At 45.4% G+C, this 17,297-nt stretch overlaps 1 protein-coding gene and 1 long non-coding RNA gene across 4 annotated transcripts in view; one reads left to right on the forward strand and one right to left on the reverse strand.

Moving 5' to 3' along the window:
• Msi2 (musashi RNA binding protein 2) overlaps positions 1-7,026 on the reverse strand; it is a 368,246-nt gene extending 361,220 nt beyond the window's left edge. For 2 of the 3 annotated variants that reach the window (XM_028772332.1, XM_028772331.1), the window contains exons 1-5: positions 6,804-7,026; positions 6,480-6,520; positions 6,064-6,145; positions 5,287-5,371; positions 1,242-1,283 (exon numbers count right to left, since the gene is read on the reverse strand). In XM_028772332.1, the coding sequence (XP_028628165.1) occupies positions 1,242-1,283; positions 5,287-5,371; positions 6,064-6,145; positions 6,480-6,520; positions 6,804-6,865 (312 nt within the window). In that variant the 5' untranslated portion in view covers positions 6,866-7,026. The remainder of the gene's footprint in view (positions 1-1,241; positions 1,284-5,286; positions 5,372-6,063; positions 6,146-6,479; positions 6,521-6,803) is intronic. The other variant, XM_028772333.1, reaches the window with a different exon arrangement.
• A 385-nt stretch (positions 7,027-7,411) lies between these two features.
• On the forward strand, positions 7,412-16,870 carry LOC114625062. The gene is made up of 4 exons (XR_003712002.1): positions 7,412-7,785; positions 9,228-9,391; positions 15,842-15,941; positions 16,500-16,870. It is a non-coding gene; the product is annotated as an uncharacterized LOC114625062 (long non-coding RNA).
• Positions 16,871-17,297: the final 427 nt, after the last annotated feature.

Below are 17,297 nucleotides of genomic sequence, written 5' to 3' on the forward strand. Positions count from 1 at the left end.
ATTCACAGTTAAGGCCAACCCCAAAGTTTAGGCCAGGTAAAGGAATGTAAGCCCTGCATTAATTGATTTGTGTAAGCGTTGGGGAGGTGGGGGGGAAGCCACCTTCAAGTATGAATTTCTGCTCACTTAAGAGATACCAGTTCCATCTTAAAAAAAAAAAAAAAAAACCCACTTCACTTACTCACTCAGCTGGCAGGTTCCAAACCTAAAATTCTCAAAATACCATTTACAACAACCACCCTTTCCTTTGCTAATGTGCAAAACCATTTTCTCTTCTACCCGACTAGAAGGCTCCACTCCGAGAGCCTCTGCTCAAGAGAATAAACTGAATTTCCCAAGAGCTGCACCTGCACCAACAATCAGACACTTGATAGCCCTTTTCCCAAGAATGTCAAGGCACATGTTTTAATGCGGTACAGTGGACAGGAAGAACAGTACAGCAGACAGGAAGGACAGATGTAAAAGGTACGAGGACCTGAACCCCGTAAACCAGCCAGCGCTGCATGCAGGTCTGCCTCCAGCTGCCTCCTTAAAGCCGCAGCTGTCAGGCACAGGGGAAACATTGTTAACTACAGACTTTACAGAAGTGCAGCACTTCTCATCCTCTGAGTACGTCTTGCAGTGCTACTCCTATGGGGTCACGCTGCTGTCTCAGGCTCCTCCTCCCAGGCCCCAGCTCTCTGAATGCAGAGGCTCTCTGAGCAGTGTTAGTTTCTTCCAGATCTGATTGATCCAAAACCTGAAACTGGGAGCATCCCTAGCTCCCTCCCCGCACAGCTTTAGGGGGCTCTACGGAAAGTTTATTTCTTTCCAAGAAAGGATAAACTGTTTGCTGAAATTCACCTATACTTCAAAACCTCCAAACTGTTAAGACCTGGACAGAGTACCCTCCGAAGAAAAGCATAAGGAAATGTTCAACTTTTCCTGACAGGATCTCAGCGATACTTTAGAACAAATAGAACACTTGGCGTAAACACTGCAGCGGATGGTGCTGAACCCTCATCTGAAAGACCACATTGCCCCCTCTCTCTCCCTGGCTGGATGCTTGGAACCCACATCGACATGCTGACTTGGAGGGGCAGGGTCATCTCGAAGAACCGAAGAACCGCTCACCTGGGCTTTTCAACTCCCCCAGCTGATACCCTGGAGACAGAACCATCAGCCTCCAACAGTTGCCAGTGCTCGGCTTGAAATGAGAAAGCCTTGTTAAAATCCCACCCCCGGCTCTTCTACCTACTTACCTTGGGTTGCGCTCGGCGAGGAAATGCAACTTTGGGGTCAATCTGGAGAAAAATAAAATAAAATAAAAAAATGAAGAAGTCAGTGGAGTAGTTTGGAGAGAGGAGGGGAAAAAAACGAATGACCAGGCACCTAATTATTAATCACTCATTTCTCAGGCTTAGAGCTCAGCTTTTAGTAACTTCTGGGTAACTCAAAAGCCCCCTCAGCTCTGATCTCAACTCTCACCATCCCTTCCTTCTCCCCATGGGACTTATAAGGTTCACCTTTCTGGAATGTTCTACCATGCATTGTAGAGAGTGAAGTGCTTTACAAGTCAGAGCTCATGCATTCGTACTGAGACGCAGGACTTCTCTTCCACAGACCCTGACTGCTACCCAGAGCTGATGTACAGTGTGCAGCCAGGAGGAAAAAAATTGGCACAATGTTATCTGAAGGAAAAACAAAAATCATAATCTCAAAATTAAATGTTCGCCCAGCTATAGTGATTCTTCTTCTCTCTGGCAAAGCAGGAGAAAGGGGGATTCAAAAAATAAAAATCAAAACCTAACAATATCTAAAAACTCTCCAGTTACAAAACACAATACTCAGCTCAGATTAACTCACTGGTGTTAGCAAAATAAAAATTACTCTGGATGATTAAAAAGACCTTTTACAGCCAAGCACAATGGCTCACACCTGTAACCCCTACACTTAGGAAGCTCAAGGAGGATCACTGAGGTGGAAGTCCCTCTGGGTCACCATAGCTGAGTTCTAGGATAGCCTGGGCTACAGAGAAAGACTCTATCTCAAAAAAAAAAAAATCATTTGCATTTGCCTATTGGTTAATCTCAGAAAATGTAGATGTCAGTGACTATAGGGCAAGCTGACTTTCGTTTCTTTAAAAAAAAAAATTATAGTAAAAAGGGAAGAGAAAGGTGTACATATGAATTAAATCCACATGGATTTTAAAAAAAAACCCACAGGGGTGAAACTACATGAACAACTCAAAGTCCAAATTAGAAAGGCCATCGTTAAAAAGAGAACGACTGGACAGACCTAATGTAATAACACAAGTATTCCCCGATCCCACCTCCATCCCAACAGAAAAAGCTTCCCAACTCTACAGCAGCTGCCTGCTTTGCAGAGCACATGATTCTCCACCAGTGACTACCTTCACAATTCCCACAGAAGCACTTGAGTGTAACAGCTGATGCGAGGAGGGGGGAAAAGTTACCGCCTAGATAGAAAACCAAGGAATTTTAAAAAACAAAAATTTCCATTGGCAGTTTCCATTAGCTTTCTAAACGTCACAAATGTTTAAGTAGAAGTTAACATGGAGGGGGGTGTAGGTAGGTACTGCTACAAGGTATTTATTTATGAGCTCTGGCCTTTGTGTTAGAATTTCCCCCTTTTATGAGTAAATTTGAACCTCAGGTCAGTTCTGTCACTGGAGAAAACAGTAATCATGCTTTGAGAAAAACTCAAAGGGAATGAGATATACACACACACCCCCATAATCCCCAAGTCCCCTAGAGCCCCAGCCCATAAGAGATACAAAGATAAAATCACTTTTATTAATGCAGCTTCAAGACCTCAAAATCTGCTTTGTGCTTCCCACCTTTAAGCATTACCTGAGAAATGAGAGATTACCTTGCAAAAACTAAAAGAGACCAAGATCTCGGATCTAGGAAACTACCCTTTCGTAAAGATTAATATTACTGCGTCTACAGGTGTGCCCAGCACTGACTAGAGTTTCTCTACAAAAGAAATACAACAGGTGTGGATTTCCATTCTGTCGCCAAAACCAAGACAGATGCTTGTCTTTGTTCAGTCAAAAAAAAAAAAAAAAAGATGCCCTCCCAAGGCTCGAATTGATCTAACCAACACACAGGTGCAGTGGGAAGTCACCTTGTTTGTGTGAGAATAGATGAGGTACAAAGCAGGGAATGGCTGGGAACTGGGCTGAGAAAAGTACAGGGAAAAAAATAAAGTAGTAAGATTTAAAAAAAAAAAAGAAGTAAAATTACAAAACCAAACGCCAATTTGAGACTGCACTGTATGTGTGTGGTGGTGACATGAGAATGTACCCTGAGATCAGAGTTCTCCCATGTGCAAAGTTTTCCACACTGAGACCTCCAAGGCCTAGGAGGTGGCAAGGCAAGAAGGCAAATCCCAACCTTTTGTACATCCTAGTCAACGAGAGAGAGAGAGAGAGAGAGAGAGAGAGAGAGAGAGAGAGAGAGACAGAGAGAGACAGAGAGAGACAGAGAGAGACAGAGAGAGACCCAAAATTAAAACGTTAGTTACTTAGGTACAGCACACTAGTACTGGCTCTAGAGTCCACTAGAAAACACTAGGGTACTATTTTGGATGCGAATGGCCTTTACCTAAACAAAGCTTTTAAGGGAACAGTAAACAAGATCCTCGTTTCCATGTCAATAAACCAACCGCTTCTGCCTCCTGCACTGAACGTTGAAACAAAGTCAAAAGCTAGGTTATACTAAGTAACAGCAACCAAAACGTGTCTACAAAACAAGGGTAGAAAAGCTCAAGACCCAGCAGTGGATACAGAGGATAGTGAAGGATCTTGACCAGCAAGCACCCTTGAATACCAAACTCCAGATCTCCCACCCAGGCAAAAGGTGTAGATGAGCCGTCTCAGATTGCTTTGATTTTTTTCCTGCGAAAGCTTCCTAGCTTTGTAATGCGGCTAGCGAAGAAGTCAGAGAGAAAAAAAATAAACTGTTCAGACATTCCTTATCACCTGACTAATGATTATTCTTGATATTAAGTGATCTGACAGTATGACCAGGCTAGGCTGCAAGCTCTGACACGTCTAGAACAATTAAAAAATGACTTAAGTGCCTGAGGTCTTTTCTTGGGGGGTAAGGGCAACACCTGACCTCGCTGATCATAAACAAGAGGGTGAGTTTGCAAAATCAATTCAAGTGCACCAAAGGTTACCCGGCTCTTTTCCTCCATTCAGAGTTTAAAAAGTCGAAGGGGCTTGGAAGACCCTTGCTTTCTGCTGACTTTACAGAACAGGGGACTGAGGGTCAAGTTTACAGTGGGCGGCTGCCTCACACACACCCCCCAAAGCTCCCACAAGAACAGGGGCGTCCTATACAGCCAGCCAAAGCCACATATCACCTTGAGGCCTCCACCTTAAGCAGTGGAATAAATAAGTAAATAAATAAATATTTTAAAAATATATACTAGTGAAATTCTGGTAAGCAAACGGGGAAGGGAGGAGAGGTAGGAAGCGAGCACAGAAGCTAAGCAAACCACTGGGAACTCCCCAGTCTCCTCCATCACTACATTTATTATTCCAGACTGACATTCCCCTCAACCCCCCCCCCCTTATTCTCTCTGACCTCCACCTAAGGACTTTCACCTCTAAACTCTGGATTTTAAAAACTTCTAAGGCTGTAAAAGTATCCACACACAAATGAAAGACCTGAGAAGGGGGTGGGGAGATTCGCTTTGAAACCCAGGGTTTATCAGCTTTCAATTAAATCCACTCGATGCCGAATTGCCTCAGTCTGCATCTCCCTTCCTTTCTCAAACCACATCTCAAATCACTAGGAGTCCCAGTGAAACCTGTTGCCTGGACCTAAGATGAGCGCCCCCTCCCACTGGCCCCACCCCTGGCCCCTCCACCAGGAAGCAGGCTGTGCCTTCCTTCTACAAGCCAATCCCAATCCCACAGGCTGAGCTCGGCTGACAAAGAAAGTTCCATTTGCTCTGCGGTGGAGTTTCTTTGCAAGGTCCCTTGGCGGGAGGCTAGCCTCTCAGGGAGCCGACCCTCCTCCCCCCAACCTTGGCGTGGCAGTCTCTGAAGCTGCAGTGGGACAGACACTAAAAAGGAACCCCCCAAAACCAGCCACCACCGCAGCAAACTTCTGAGCCAACTCGCTAGCTGTTTAAAAGTACCCAGTTCTAGCAGAGAAGCAAAAGAAGGCGCTGTCCCTTTAAACAGGGCTGTCAATGCCCAGACCGGTACTGAAAAGGGGCAAACAACAACTATTTAAAAAAATAAAAAAAAATAAAAAAAAAGCAACCTACCGTCTTGGAATCTAACTCATGGTGGGGCTGACCTAATACTTTATCTACACTTGCTGGGTCTGCGAAGGTGACGAAACCGAAGCCTCTGGAAGGAGACAAAGAGGGAGAAAAACAAACAAAATGTGACACCACTGAATGCAACAAGGAGACCCTATATGTAGACTGGGTTGCGAATGTTGTCCCCATGCACCCCCATTCCCACCAGCTCCCTCTATTTTCCTCTAGTCCACAGCCCTCTGCCTTGCGAGGAAAAAATACCAAGGTTAGTGGGGGAAGCGGGACGAGGGGGCAGGGCGGCTGGAGGTAACTTGGAACACGATGGTGCCTCCACTCTGGCCGCCTCAGTTTCCTCTCATCCTCTTCTCTTTCTTAAGGCTTTGTTTTATTCCGAAGGAAAACGGGCACTAAGAGATTCATTCACCTCCTAAAGAGGGGACTTCAGAGTTTGGGAGTGTGAAGAAGGCATACATTCAAATTTTTAAATTAAAAAAAAAAAAACTATGTGGAAAGTGTATGAACTGAATGTCATTTTAAACAAGAGAACAAGAAGCGACAGGAAAATGACTTCAAGCGGGAGAGATGGGCGTCTCTGAATCCAGAGTTCGGCCCTAATTAACAATAACCTTTGGGGTTATGGGAGGGGGGAGCGACGTTCCAGCCCAGCCACGCGCCTGAGCCCCATTCTAAATCCGCTTAGCTACTTCCGAAGACACCTCCAAAAATAAAACTAAAACTTTGTTCTAAAATAAAGGCAAAATCGAGAAGGGAATGCGTTACCTGGAGCGTTTCGTTGTGGGATCTCTCATGACCATACATTCTCTAATTTCTCCAAATTTGCTAAAATAGTCTCTAAGGCTATCTGTAGAGAGAGAAAGAGAGAGATGGGGGGTGGGAGAAGGTGTGGAGAAGGGGGGAAAAGCAATGCAAATTTTTTGATCAAGGACAAAAAAGCAAAAGTAGTTTTCTGTTGTTATTCTGTTTTGTTTTTGCAATATTTTTGCACACGCGGGGGAAATTCAGCAACAGAGGTCGCGTAGAGGGCTCGGAAAGGATTTGCTATTTAAAAAAATAACCTTGCACAGGAGAAGTGGGGAGCCAATGGCGGGGAGGGGGGGCTCTTACACTGGGATAACAAAGAGCAATAAAGAAGCCAAGAAGGGGGGGACCCAGGCGTCCCCCCCTCCCTCCCTTACCTGGTGAGGTCTGCCAGCTCAGTCCACCGATAAACATTTTACTAGAGGGAGAAAACATAACCGAAGTGAGCACCGATGTCAGATCGGCCATTTTGACGTGTAACTTACAAAAGCTAAAAGGAAAGCTGGGGGGGAGCGGGCGAGCGCGAGCCTGGAGGTGGGCTGGGGGAGAAGGTGGCGGCCCCACGCCACCCCAAGGTGCGCGAGTGCCCCAGGGGTGCGCGCGGGGGCGCGGGGGGCGCGCGGATGCCCCGCTCCGCACCGTCGCCCGCACAGCCCCGAGCGAGCCCGCGGCGGCGCGGTGGGCAGCGGCTGGAAACTTACCCGGGGTCGTGCTGGGAGTCGTTGGCGCTGCCCGAGGTGCCTGGGCTCCCATTTGCCTCCATAGCGGAGCCCCCCCGCCCCCCCACCCCCGACACACCGAGCCCCACAGCGAAGCGGAGCGCAGCGGCGGCCGGCTCCGAGCCCCAGATCTCCGTCCCTCCTCCCCCGCCTCCTCCCCCCGCCCGGCGGCTGCGAAGCTCCGCGAGCGCCGAGCCGGGCCAGCGGCGAGAGCCCGTCACACGTGGGCTCGGCTCAGCTCAGCCCCGCCGCCTCGCACACCCCCCGTCCCCGCCCCCCCGGCCCATCCCCACCTCTCCCCCTCCCCCTCCCCACCCCCATCTCCTCCTCCTCCTCCCCCTCCTCCCCGCGCACGTGGGGCGGAGTTCTAGAACGTCGTGTAACCAATGCGGTGACGTCACGCACCCCGTTCGGTCCCCCGCCTGTCCGCGCGCGCACACACTCGGCCCCCCGCGGCAGCGGGACCCACCAGGGGCGGCGCGCGAGCCCCGCGACTCGAGGGGGGCCCACGCCAACCGGGCGGGGAGACGGGAAGCGCACCCCGAGTCGGCTCAGATCACATGGGCTGGGTGTGGGGGAGGGGGAGGCGCGGGGAGCTCGGCCCGGGCTGTTCTCCGGGCGGGGAGGCGGCAGCGCCCCCGGACCCCCCTAGTTCACACTACCCATTCAAGTTTGCGGGCCCCTGCGCCCGATTCGGAGGGGCACCCGCCGCCCGCCCTGCCTCTGTGCCCCCGTTTCCAGCCACCGCGCGGAAATTTAGGTCAAGGACGCCGGGAGCACACCCACACCCTGCGCTCCCCTGGGCAGTCCTCGAGATCCCCGGGATCGGGGGGCTTGCGGATGGAGGAGACCCTCCTGCACAAACACCAGCCACAAGTTTTATTTTCCCTTCGCGCGGCAAGTTCTCTGGCTCCCGCTCCACACCGGCACGTCCTGCACGGCTCCCCGCCCTTCCCCGGCAGAGGTACGGAGCCGTGCCCGCGAAGGTTATTTCGGAACTTTGAGAAACTGACGCGATAGATAGCAGGGGGCGAGGAAGCACGCAGGGTTTGCGCTCATTCAGGATTTAATCAAACCGCTATTTGAAATAATAAAGTGGGTTTTTTGGGGGGGGGGTCAAGGTCAAATGATTGGGGTTCAAAGCAAATGTTCCTGGAGAATGAGTAGCAGTTTGGGAGCATCCCGAGGGTGGCTAGGATAGGTGCTTATTTCAGAAAATCCCTCGACCATTCATCTGGTATCTTATTATGTTTAAAGTTACTAGAACTTCCTCTGTAAAGAGTAAAAGTGCCAAGAGTGAAATGGCTATCTCCCAAGACCCGAGGTAGGTCTTTGAGATAACAAAGCACCTTACCCTATTTTTTGAAACCATAAGGTGCCTCACAGATTCTGGCACACAGTAGGTGTTTAGTAATAGTTCCCTTCTCCCCCCCCCACCCCGGCAAAGTGCAAACTGCAAAAGATTGGTGTCTGCAGTTTCCCGGAGGAATCACACTCTTCATATTCCAGGCTGGCCAGATTCAGGCTGTATTCAATTTATAGAGTATTTAAAACAGTGCGGATACAATTATCCTTATTGTTTTAAATTATTACACTAAACCAAGTTAATATGGCATGAGGGGCAACATAGAGTTGTGGATCATCAAGTACCCGGATTAATGTTAAGCACGCATTGATGCCCAATTAACACTTTCGCATTAATTTTCATAGAATTAGGAGACAATGGAATTCACTTAACACCAAAACTGTGCCGAGTCCAATGTGGGTTTGGGGACATTTGGAAAATCTCAACACAGCCAAAGCTTTGAGTGATCAGACTGTCAATCTCTCTGTCCGTTAAATTGGGATAATGCCTCTCTAACAGCATTGATGGGCGGAGCATTTATAGTGAACAATGTAACAATGTCAGAGTCCCTTTTTAAAATTTCCAACTTACATGGATTGTGTTTATTATGAATTGTTACTGAATATAATTTTTAGAAGGCACTTCAAACCACAAACCCTGCTGTTTCTCAACACCAAACAAACTGATTTTTGAGTCTGGCATCCTGTGTGTCAAAGAACTGCATGTTATGATGGTAATTGTTTTGTTTTGTTGTTGTTGTTGTTGTTGTTGTTATTTGGGTTTTTGGGTTTTTTTTTTTTTTTGCGATTATTCTCAATCACAAAATACAGCCAACACAGCTAATTGGATTATATTTTGGATTTTTACAGCAGAACCACAGACCATCAGAGCTAGAAAGGCCTTTCTTTACCCAGCTGCCTTCCTTGAATATGAGAGTCCCAAAGGTGCCAGGCTGTCAGGCTTCCTTCCCATCCTAACCAGTTAATCCCTAAGAGGGGCTCTGGCCATAGTCCAGGGCCCTTTGGCTCTGTAGCGTGCATATTTGTGTTGTCCCTCACTAGGCAGAAGTGAGTGGCTACCTTCCTGATGTAGACTTGAACAAACTGTTGAGTAGTGAGCTGAGGGAAGATCTGATGGGGCAGGGCCCCTAGCTCCACAGTGCCCAAGCCAGAGACTGAGAAAGGACTAAAGGAGAAGTCTACATCACTCCATTGTTTTTACTTAGGTTGGTATTGTTGGAGTTAGAGTCTTGCAATGCAAGAACCCAGACAGGCCTTGAGAGCGTGAGGGATCCTACTGCCATTGGCCACGCCACCACCACCAAGTTTTATTTTCCCTTCTCGGATTGTGTTGTTTTGTTGAGATGGTGTCTCATGCGGCCCAGGCCGATGGTGAACTCCATAGATTTCGGAAGATGGCCTAGTACTTCTGATATTCTTGCCTCTGCTGTTGCGATTATAGCTTTGTACCACCAGGTTTGCAGTGCTGGAGATCAAACCCAAGGCTCCGTGCTTGCTAGAAAGAAGGTTCTACCAACAGAGCTACATGCCCAGCCTTTAGCAGGTTTTTGGCTCGTCGTCCCATCTCCCTGCCCTCACCACGCCCCATGTAGCAACACTTGAGCTACAGGCTTTCTTCCCCTGCTCTGTGATTCTGAGCTTGGACAGATATACAGAGTGTATGATGATAACCATGATAAACACGCGCTACAGTTTCACTGTCCAAAACAAACACAAAACCCCTCCCTCCTACTGCCCTTTGCACTAGGATATTGGTAAGAGTTGATGATTCAGTGTTTCTTCTCCAGCTCACTCACTCAGGGTACCAGTGCTGGTATTGTATAACTCACTGCCTTGAGGACTCAGCCTCACCCCCTCATTCTGCCCTTGCCCACACTCTCCTGGGTTCTCTGGTCCCTGGTCACCTTTCCTTTTCTATCTCTAAGTCCCCCCCCACCCCCCGCATCTCTACTTTTCCTTTAAATATTGGTGTGCTTTCTCAGCCTGATGCTCTCTTCCAGCTACATCCTCTCTGGATGACCTTCCTAGCAGAATGGGTTTAAATACCACCTACATGCTGATGCCAGTCCAAATCTCCGGCTATGACCTTGCTGGAGTTCCAGGCTCTGCCCGGTATCCTTTTTTTCTATATATCTCCACTTACCTTTCCGACAGGTATTCTGGACACGACACAACCAAAGCCACATACATATTATTCTTCCCTACATTTGAACCTCCTGTTGGACTCTCCATCAGCGAACGGCCTCAGCCAGCCTGGAGGCAACTTAGTTGAACTTTGCCCTTGCCGTGTGCAGCTCACCTAGGGTGTCTGTAGATTTCACTCAAATCTGACTTTTTTATTATTATTATTTCTTATTACTGTTATTTAAATTTTAAAAGTTTTATTTCCACAGGGTGTGTGTGTGTGTGTGTGTGTGTGTGTGCATGGGTGCGCACGCACGCGCATGTGTGATCATAGTGCAACTTTCAGGAGTCTGTTCTGTCTTTCTCTCCTAGGTTGCAGAGTTTGTATTTAGATTGTCAGGGTCAGGCTTCATCAGCAAGATTTTATACCCAATGTACCATCAAAGCCATCTCTCCTGCTACGGTATATCAGACCTCTTGCCCCTGAGGCCCTAGCCTCCCACAGCCGCCCACAAGGACGCTTAGTCCGTTTGTATGCCTGGGAAGCTTTCCCACACTTCTCTAACCGGGTCAGATGTCTCCTGATAGACACTCAACCCACCGGCAGGTCCTCCGTGTACCTTACCTTGTGTGATCATTTGTTTTATTATCCGTCACTGCCAGACCACGAGCTCCTGTCCATTTTTGCTCTCCTTGTACCAGTACAGTACCTGCTAGTTCATGGCTGACAAGAAACAATTTTGGTGGGGGACAGATTGATAAATAAGTGAATGCCGCTGTCCAGTTTCACTCTAGGACTGTTGTGTGGTCATGTTCAGAAGTCAAACTGGCGGCAATTTCCCCTTAGTGCTGCTGTCTCTTATATCGGTCTCCTAACATGCTAAATGTAGCTTGCGTTCTTTTCTCTTTTTTTTTTTCCCATTTTCTAAAACAGTATGTTAAAGATTGGAATTAGGTCTGGCCTGATGATACACACCAGCAATTGGGAGGCAGAGGCAGGAGGATCCCTGTAAGTTCAGGGTTAGGCTTATCTGCAGAGTAAGTCCCAGAGCAGACAAGAGTACATTCATAATAAGACTCTGTCTCAAACAAACAACAAATATATGATGCTTATTTATTCTTAAGTGTTTTCTAGAATGTTCTGGTACACTGGTCTGGGATAGCCATTTCTTAGGTTGATTTTAAATATGGACTCCAGTTCCTTACAATTACAAATTTCGTTGGGTGTTCTATTTCTGTTTTTCAAGGAAATTGTCCATTCCATCTTCCTTGTTTGTTTATTTGGTTGGTTGGTTTGGTTTTTGTTTGTTTGTTTGGTTGGTTGGTTTTGGTTTTTTGAAGCAAGAGTTTCTCTGTATGGCCGTGATGACTGTCCTTATGGAACTCGCTCTATAGAACAAGCTAGACTCTAACTCAGAGATCCTCCTGCCTCACCACTACCATCACCACCACCACTCCAATGCAGGAGCAAAGGTGTGCATCACCACACCCTGCTGCCGGCTAGGTTTTCAAATGTACTAACAAAATGCAGTTGACAGTTCTGTAAGAAACTTTAAACTCCGTTGTGCTGATCTACAATGCCCATCTGATTCGTTCCTAATATTATTTTACACATAGCTTCCCTTATATGGATGAATTGGGCCAGAAGTCTGTGTTGTTTTGTGGGAAGGGCTTTGGGAGGGGGGGGATTGGTCTTTGTTTTATTTGTGGAGCCGGGGATCAAACCTAGGGCCTGTGGATGCTCCCCCAAGGTCTGTGGGGGATAAGTTAAGTTGTTTTATTGTTGATTTGTTTTGTTTAAACTGTGTGCATATTATAAACAGTTGTAAACTGCCTTACATGTGCTGGGAACCAAACCCAGGCTCCTCTATAAGAACTGTATTTGCTTTGATAGAGCAGGATTTGCTGCCCTCTCTCCAGTCCCTATCTGGGGCTTTTTAACTGGAGTTTACATGCTATAGGTGTTTCCAAAAAATCATTTTTAGGTTTTGGTTTGGTTTTTGTAACACTTTTTTTCTTTTTTATTCTTTTTTGTTCTTATTTATCTTATTTCTTGCTATTTAAGAATAAGAATATTGGGTTGCATAGCATCTTCTTTGTAAATGTCTCACCATGTTGCCCTCCCAGGGCTAAGATTATATGTGTAACTACTGAACGTTATTACATTCTTTTAGCTCTCCAATGTATCCTGTTACTTTCTCCCCTTTCTCCCCACCCCCCAGAATTGAACACAAAGACTCATGCATACTTGTCAAATTCTCTACCACTGTGCTACATTCCCAGCCTCTGGTGGACTCTTTTTTTGGTTTCTTGATGGATTTTTTCATCCTTTTTTGATTTGGTTTGTTTAGGTGTGGTTTTTCTGAAACAGGGTCTCTCGGAGCCCATGGTTGGTCTTGAACTGCCTTTACCTCTTACGTTCTAGAATTACAGGCATGTGACGCAATGTACAACCTAGTTAATTCATTTTAGACTTTTGTTTTCTGATTTTTATAAGGTTATAGACTTCTCTCTAGGTACCACTCAAACTGCATTCCCCAAGATACATAAGCCTGTTTTTTTTTTCAAGACAAGTTTTCTCTGTTTTTTTTTTCTCTGTGTAGCCCTGGATATCCTGGAACTTGTTCTGTAGATGAGGCTGTCCACGAACTCACAGAGATCCACCTGCCTCTACCTCGAGTGCTGGGAGTAAAGGCAAGTACCACCACTGCCCAGTGATGTATAGGCTTTTAAATGATTATCTGATTAATAAAAATTAGAATTTCTAAAAATGAAAAGCATTTGAAACTGTTGTTATTAATGTTTAACCAGACTGAATTATAATTTGTAAAAAGAGCAGTTTCTACATGCATCAGAAACTTGGTGACTTACTAAAGCTTACTTTGGTACATGATCAATATTTTATAAATATTTTTTATATTTTGGGAAAGGATGTATATCACTTTTAAGTAATTTTCTAGATGGGTCTGATCAGATCAAACTTGCTATGTGCATTAAGATTTGCTATAATCTTGCTAGTATTTTGTTTATATGATATGTCACTTTTTAAATGAGTACATTAAATTTTCTCTATGACTGAAGTCTGGCAAGATGGCTCAGTAAGTAAAGGCCTTGCTGCCAAGCCTGAGACCCCGAGCGAGTTCAGTCTCCAGGCCCAAACAGAGGGAAAAGGACTCCTGAAAGTTGTCCTCTGACCTCCACTTGTATGCTCTGATGCTTCCTTGTGTGCACCGCATATGAAACAAATATAATATACAAAATGAATAATTTTAAAGCTTTAAATATGCCCATACTTGCTAATTTCTCGTAAATCTCTCAAAGCTTGCTGTCTCTATTTTAAACATATGTTGCCAGAGGAAGCAAAAAGAAGTATTAAAATCTCCCCACTGTAGCTATGCACTTTTCTGTGTCTTTCTTCCTCTTGCTTTTAGCTTTGTGTATTTTTTTAAAAAAGATTTATTATATATATATGAATACACTGTCACTGTCTTCAGACACACCAGAAGAGGGCATTGGATCCCATTACAGATGGTTGTGAGCCACCATGTGGTTGCTGGGAATTGAATTCAAACCTCTGGAAGAGCAGTCAGTGCTCTTAACCGCTGAGCCATCTCTCCAGCCCCACTTCGTGTATTTTTTTTTTTAAGTTCTATCTTTTCTTTCAAGGTGTCTGTGTGTATGTGTAGGAATGGTTGTGCACATGCTAGGTGAGGTCAGAAGATTGTACTCAATCCTGCTTGGGTGCTGGGAACTAATTTGGGTCCTCTGCAAGAGCAACAAATGCTCTTAATCCAGAGCCATCCATCCATCCATGCTGGGATTACAAGTGTGTACCACCATGCCCAGAGTATGTTGTGCTGGGGATAAAACTTTGTGCATGATAGGCAAACATTTTACCAAGCAGGCAGGTGGTTTATTTTAAATCTACCCAGTTTTTACACCCCTAAAAATTTAAAAGTAAAGTTCAACTTTTTATTTTTATGGGTATGAGTGTTTTTCCTGCAAGTGTATATGTGTACTGTGTGCATGATTGGTACCCATAGAGTCAGAAGAGGGTATTGGGACCCCTAGAACTGGAGTTATACGTGTAGTGACACACAAGGTCAGTACTGGGAACCAAACCCCAGTCCTCTGCAAGAGCAGCAAGTGTTCTTAACAACTGAGCCACCTCTGCAGCCTCTAGTGTTTACTGAAACTAGTAAGTGTTAGAATGATTTGTTACACAGCCCAGATATCTAATACAAAGATCCTTCAAGATGTGCTTTCTATAGCTGCTTTGTATATAGGTTTGCAACAGGATTCATATGCTAACATTTGTAGAATGTTTTAGTTGGACCCAGAGCAAATGAACTACAGATTAGCTACAGAACAGCAATTGCGTATTACTAATGTCGTCAGATTGCAACACATTTCACGTTCAATTAACTGAAATGCTCTTTCAGGAGCATGGCTTGGCTCATCTTCTCATCCCTACTGCATACTTAGAAAAGGTCACTGTCAAGATAGAAAAGTATATATGTGATTTAAATGTCTTGACTCAGTTGCTAACAACCGAGAGCGTGTTTTCAAATTGGAAAAGCAAGATGAATTTCAACTTGCTCTTTTTCCCACAATGCTCTGTTTACTTTCTGGTATTGCATTTCTCTGCCATGCTGGGCGCCTGGCTTATTAAAGAGTCTGTTCATTTATCCGCCTCCCGGAGTCTCACAAGCCTTACTTTTTTCAAAACAGACATGCCAGACTTTGCACCCAAAATAAAAGTGAGTTGTATTTTTACTAGAAACCATTTAGTGAAATGCGTTTTTATCCATGAAAATTTCACCAAGTATAAATTCCCTGTCGAAAAGTAATGGGTCCTTTGTATTTTCCTTAAGTAAATAAATAGTTTCTTTCCTTGGGAACCATGACGACCGAGGCCACTCTTGAATTCAGAGATGGTCTGTGTTCCTCTAATAGAAAGTAAGCATGTGTATAGAGATCTTAAGTCGGCCCTTGCTCAGACACTGTGTAATGAGGGAAAGTCACTGAAGGTAGGAAGTAACTGGAGAGAAAAAAAGACTCAAAAAGATGGATGTGTTGCCGGGCGTTGGTGGTGTACGCCTTTAATCCCAGCACTTGGGAGGCAGAGGCAGGTGGATTTCTCAGTTCGAGGCCAGCCTGGTCTACAGAGTGAGTTCCAGGACAGCCAGGACTATACAGAGAAACTCTATCTCGAAAAACCAAAAAGAAAAAAGAAAAAAGAAAAAAGAAAGATGGATGTGAGATGAAACAAGATTAATGTTTTTCAAACGCCCTTACTAATCTGACACCTTTATTTATAATTATTCTCTTCTAACATTGTCTGATATGTTTAGATATGCAAAAGCCTATTTTAACTTCAATGAGAGAGAAAATGTTTTGTTTTTGTCCTAACTGGGAATAACAAAAGCTTTTTCTAGGGGGTAAAAAAGAACACCTAAAATATATTTAGCCAAAGGTTTTTTTTTTGTTTTTTTTTTTTTTAATTTTCTTTCCATGTTCACGTTGAACAGAGTTGGAAATCTGATGTTCTGGTTAAAGAGTTGTGTTCCTTTTCGCCTCTTACGGCTCTCCTTTCTCACCTCTGGCTCAAAATGACTGCAGGCAGCCAAGGTGCTCCAGCAAGGCTATACATGAATCGGGAAGATTTATGGACCGACCATAGGAAAGGGATGACCTTCGTAGGCAATGGGGGCAGGCCTCGGAAAACATTACCTTTAAAGAGTTTTAAGAGGTGCCCTGGGAGTTTGACTGTGGCCCCCTCTCAGCTTCAGCAGGAGACTGGCTTCCAGGGCATGGTAGGTATAAGACTTAAACAGGAAGTTTCCGTTCTTAATAAAAAAAAAAAAGCAAAGAAAAGAAAATACCCCAGGGCTGCTCTCCTGTGACCATTAAACTGTTTAACTGCTGCCTGCCTTTCTGTCATCGCTACGCTATTCTTATACACGGAGGTAAATATTTTATTAAACATCTTCGTGCTTGGCAGTTAGGAAGCCCTCTGCTGCCTAGGCCTGGCTGTCGCCCAGTATTGCCAGGGAGGGGGACGAGGGTGGTCGAGGCTTCACAGAGGAACTGCACAAGTTCACCGTTCTGTCCAGTACTTTCCACCTGGAAACTATTTTCTCCTCTGGCCTCTCAGACTTAATCTTCCATTTCTTCTTTTTTAATCAGCCACCAACTTAGTCTTGATGAAAGGAGCCGGGCTCCCAGAAGAAAATAGCTTTGCCTTTCAACTCCACCTGGAAACGGTTGACACGAGCCACCGCTACCTTCACTGACCTTGGCACTTGCCCCATCTCTGCCAAGGCTGGCCTCTGCCAAACAAATCTAAATATCACAGTTGGAAGTACAGGGTCTCCCCCGCCTCCAACCCTTTCTCTGACACACTATATGTTGTACCTTGATACCGTTCAACCTTCTCTGTAGTCATTCTGAGCACCCATACTCGGACCATCCACCACAGCAGCAGGCTCACAGACCCACAACTACACGTTAGTTTTTTAAAACTTTTGTTCCCTTTTGCACAATACAGGAGGTGCAGCATGGCAACAGTGTCACTCCATCATGTGTTTGTATCTCCGGAAGACCAGTCCAACAAAATCTATGCAGACATTTGTAAGAAATTGCCACTTTGTATTAGAAACGCACTTTGGAGGACTTTGGGTGAGAGCGCCCTCTTCTGGTGCTCAAAGGAAGCGCCTTTTACTGTAGGATCCCTCTTCTGGTGGAGCAGGGGGAAAAGACTCTTCTCCTCCCTTTACAGACTCATTCCAGACAGAGTTCGAGTTTCTGCTACCAAATTCTGACATCAAAATCTCCCCAAATTAGGGGTTTTCTGTAGCTGATGCCAAGACTCACCACAATAGCCCATGCTGCAATTTCCACAATTATTACCAATCAGCTAAAATTAAATAAAAAAAAAAAAACTAAAAGGAAGGGAACTCCAATAAATTGGAATAGAATCTGCTT

This window comes from Grammomys surdaster, unplaced genomic scaffold (genome assembly GCF_004785775.1).
Source record: "Grammomys surdaster isolate TR1022 unplaced genomic scaffold, NIH_TR_1.0 213, whole genome shotgun sequence".
NCBI classification, from domain to species: domain Eukaryota; kingdom Metazoa; phylum Chordata; class Mammalia; order Rodentia; family Muridae; genus Grammomys; species Grammomys surdaster.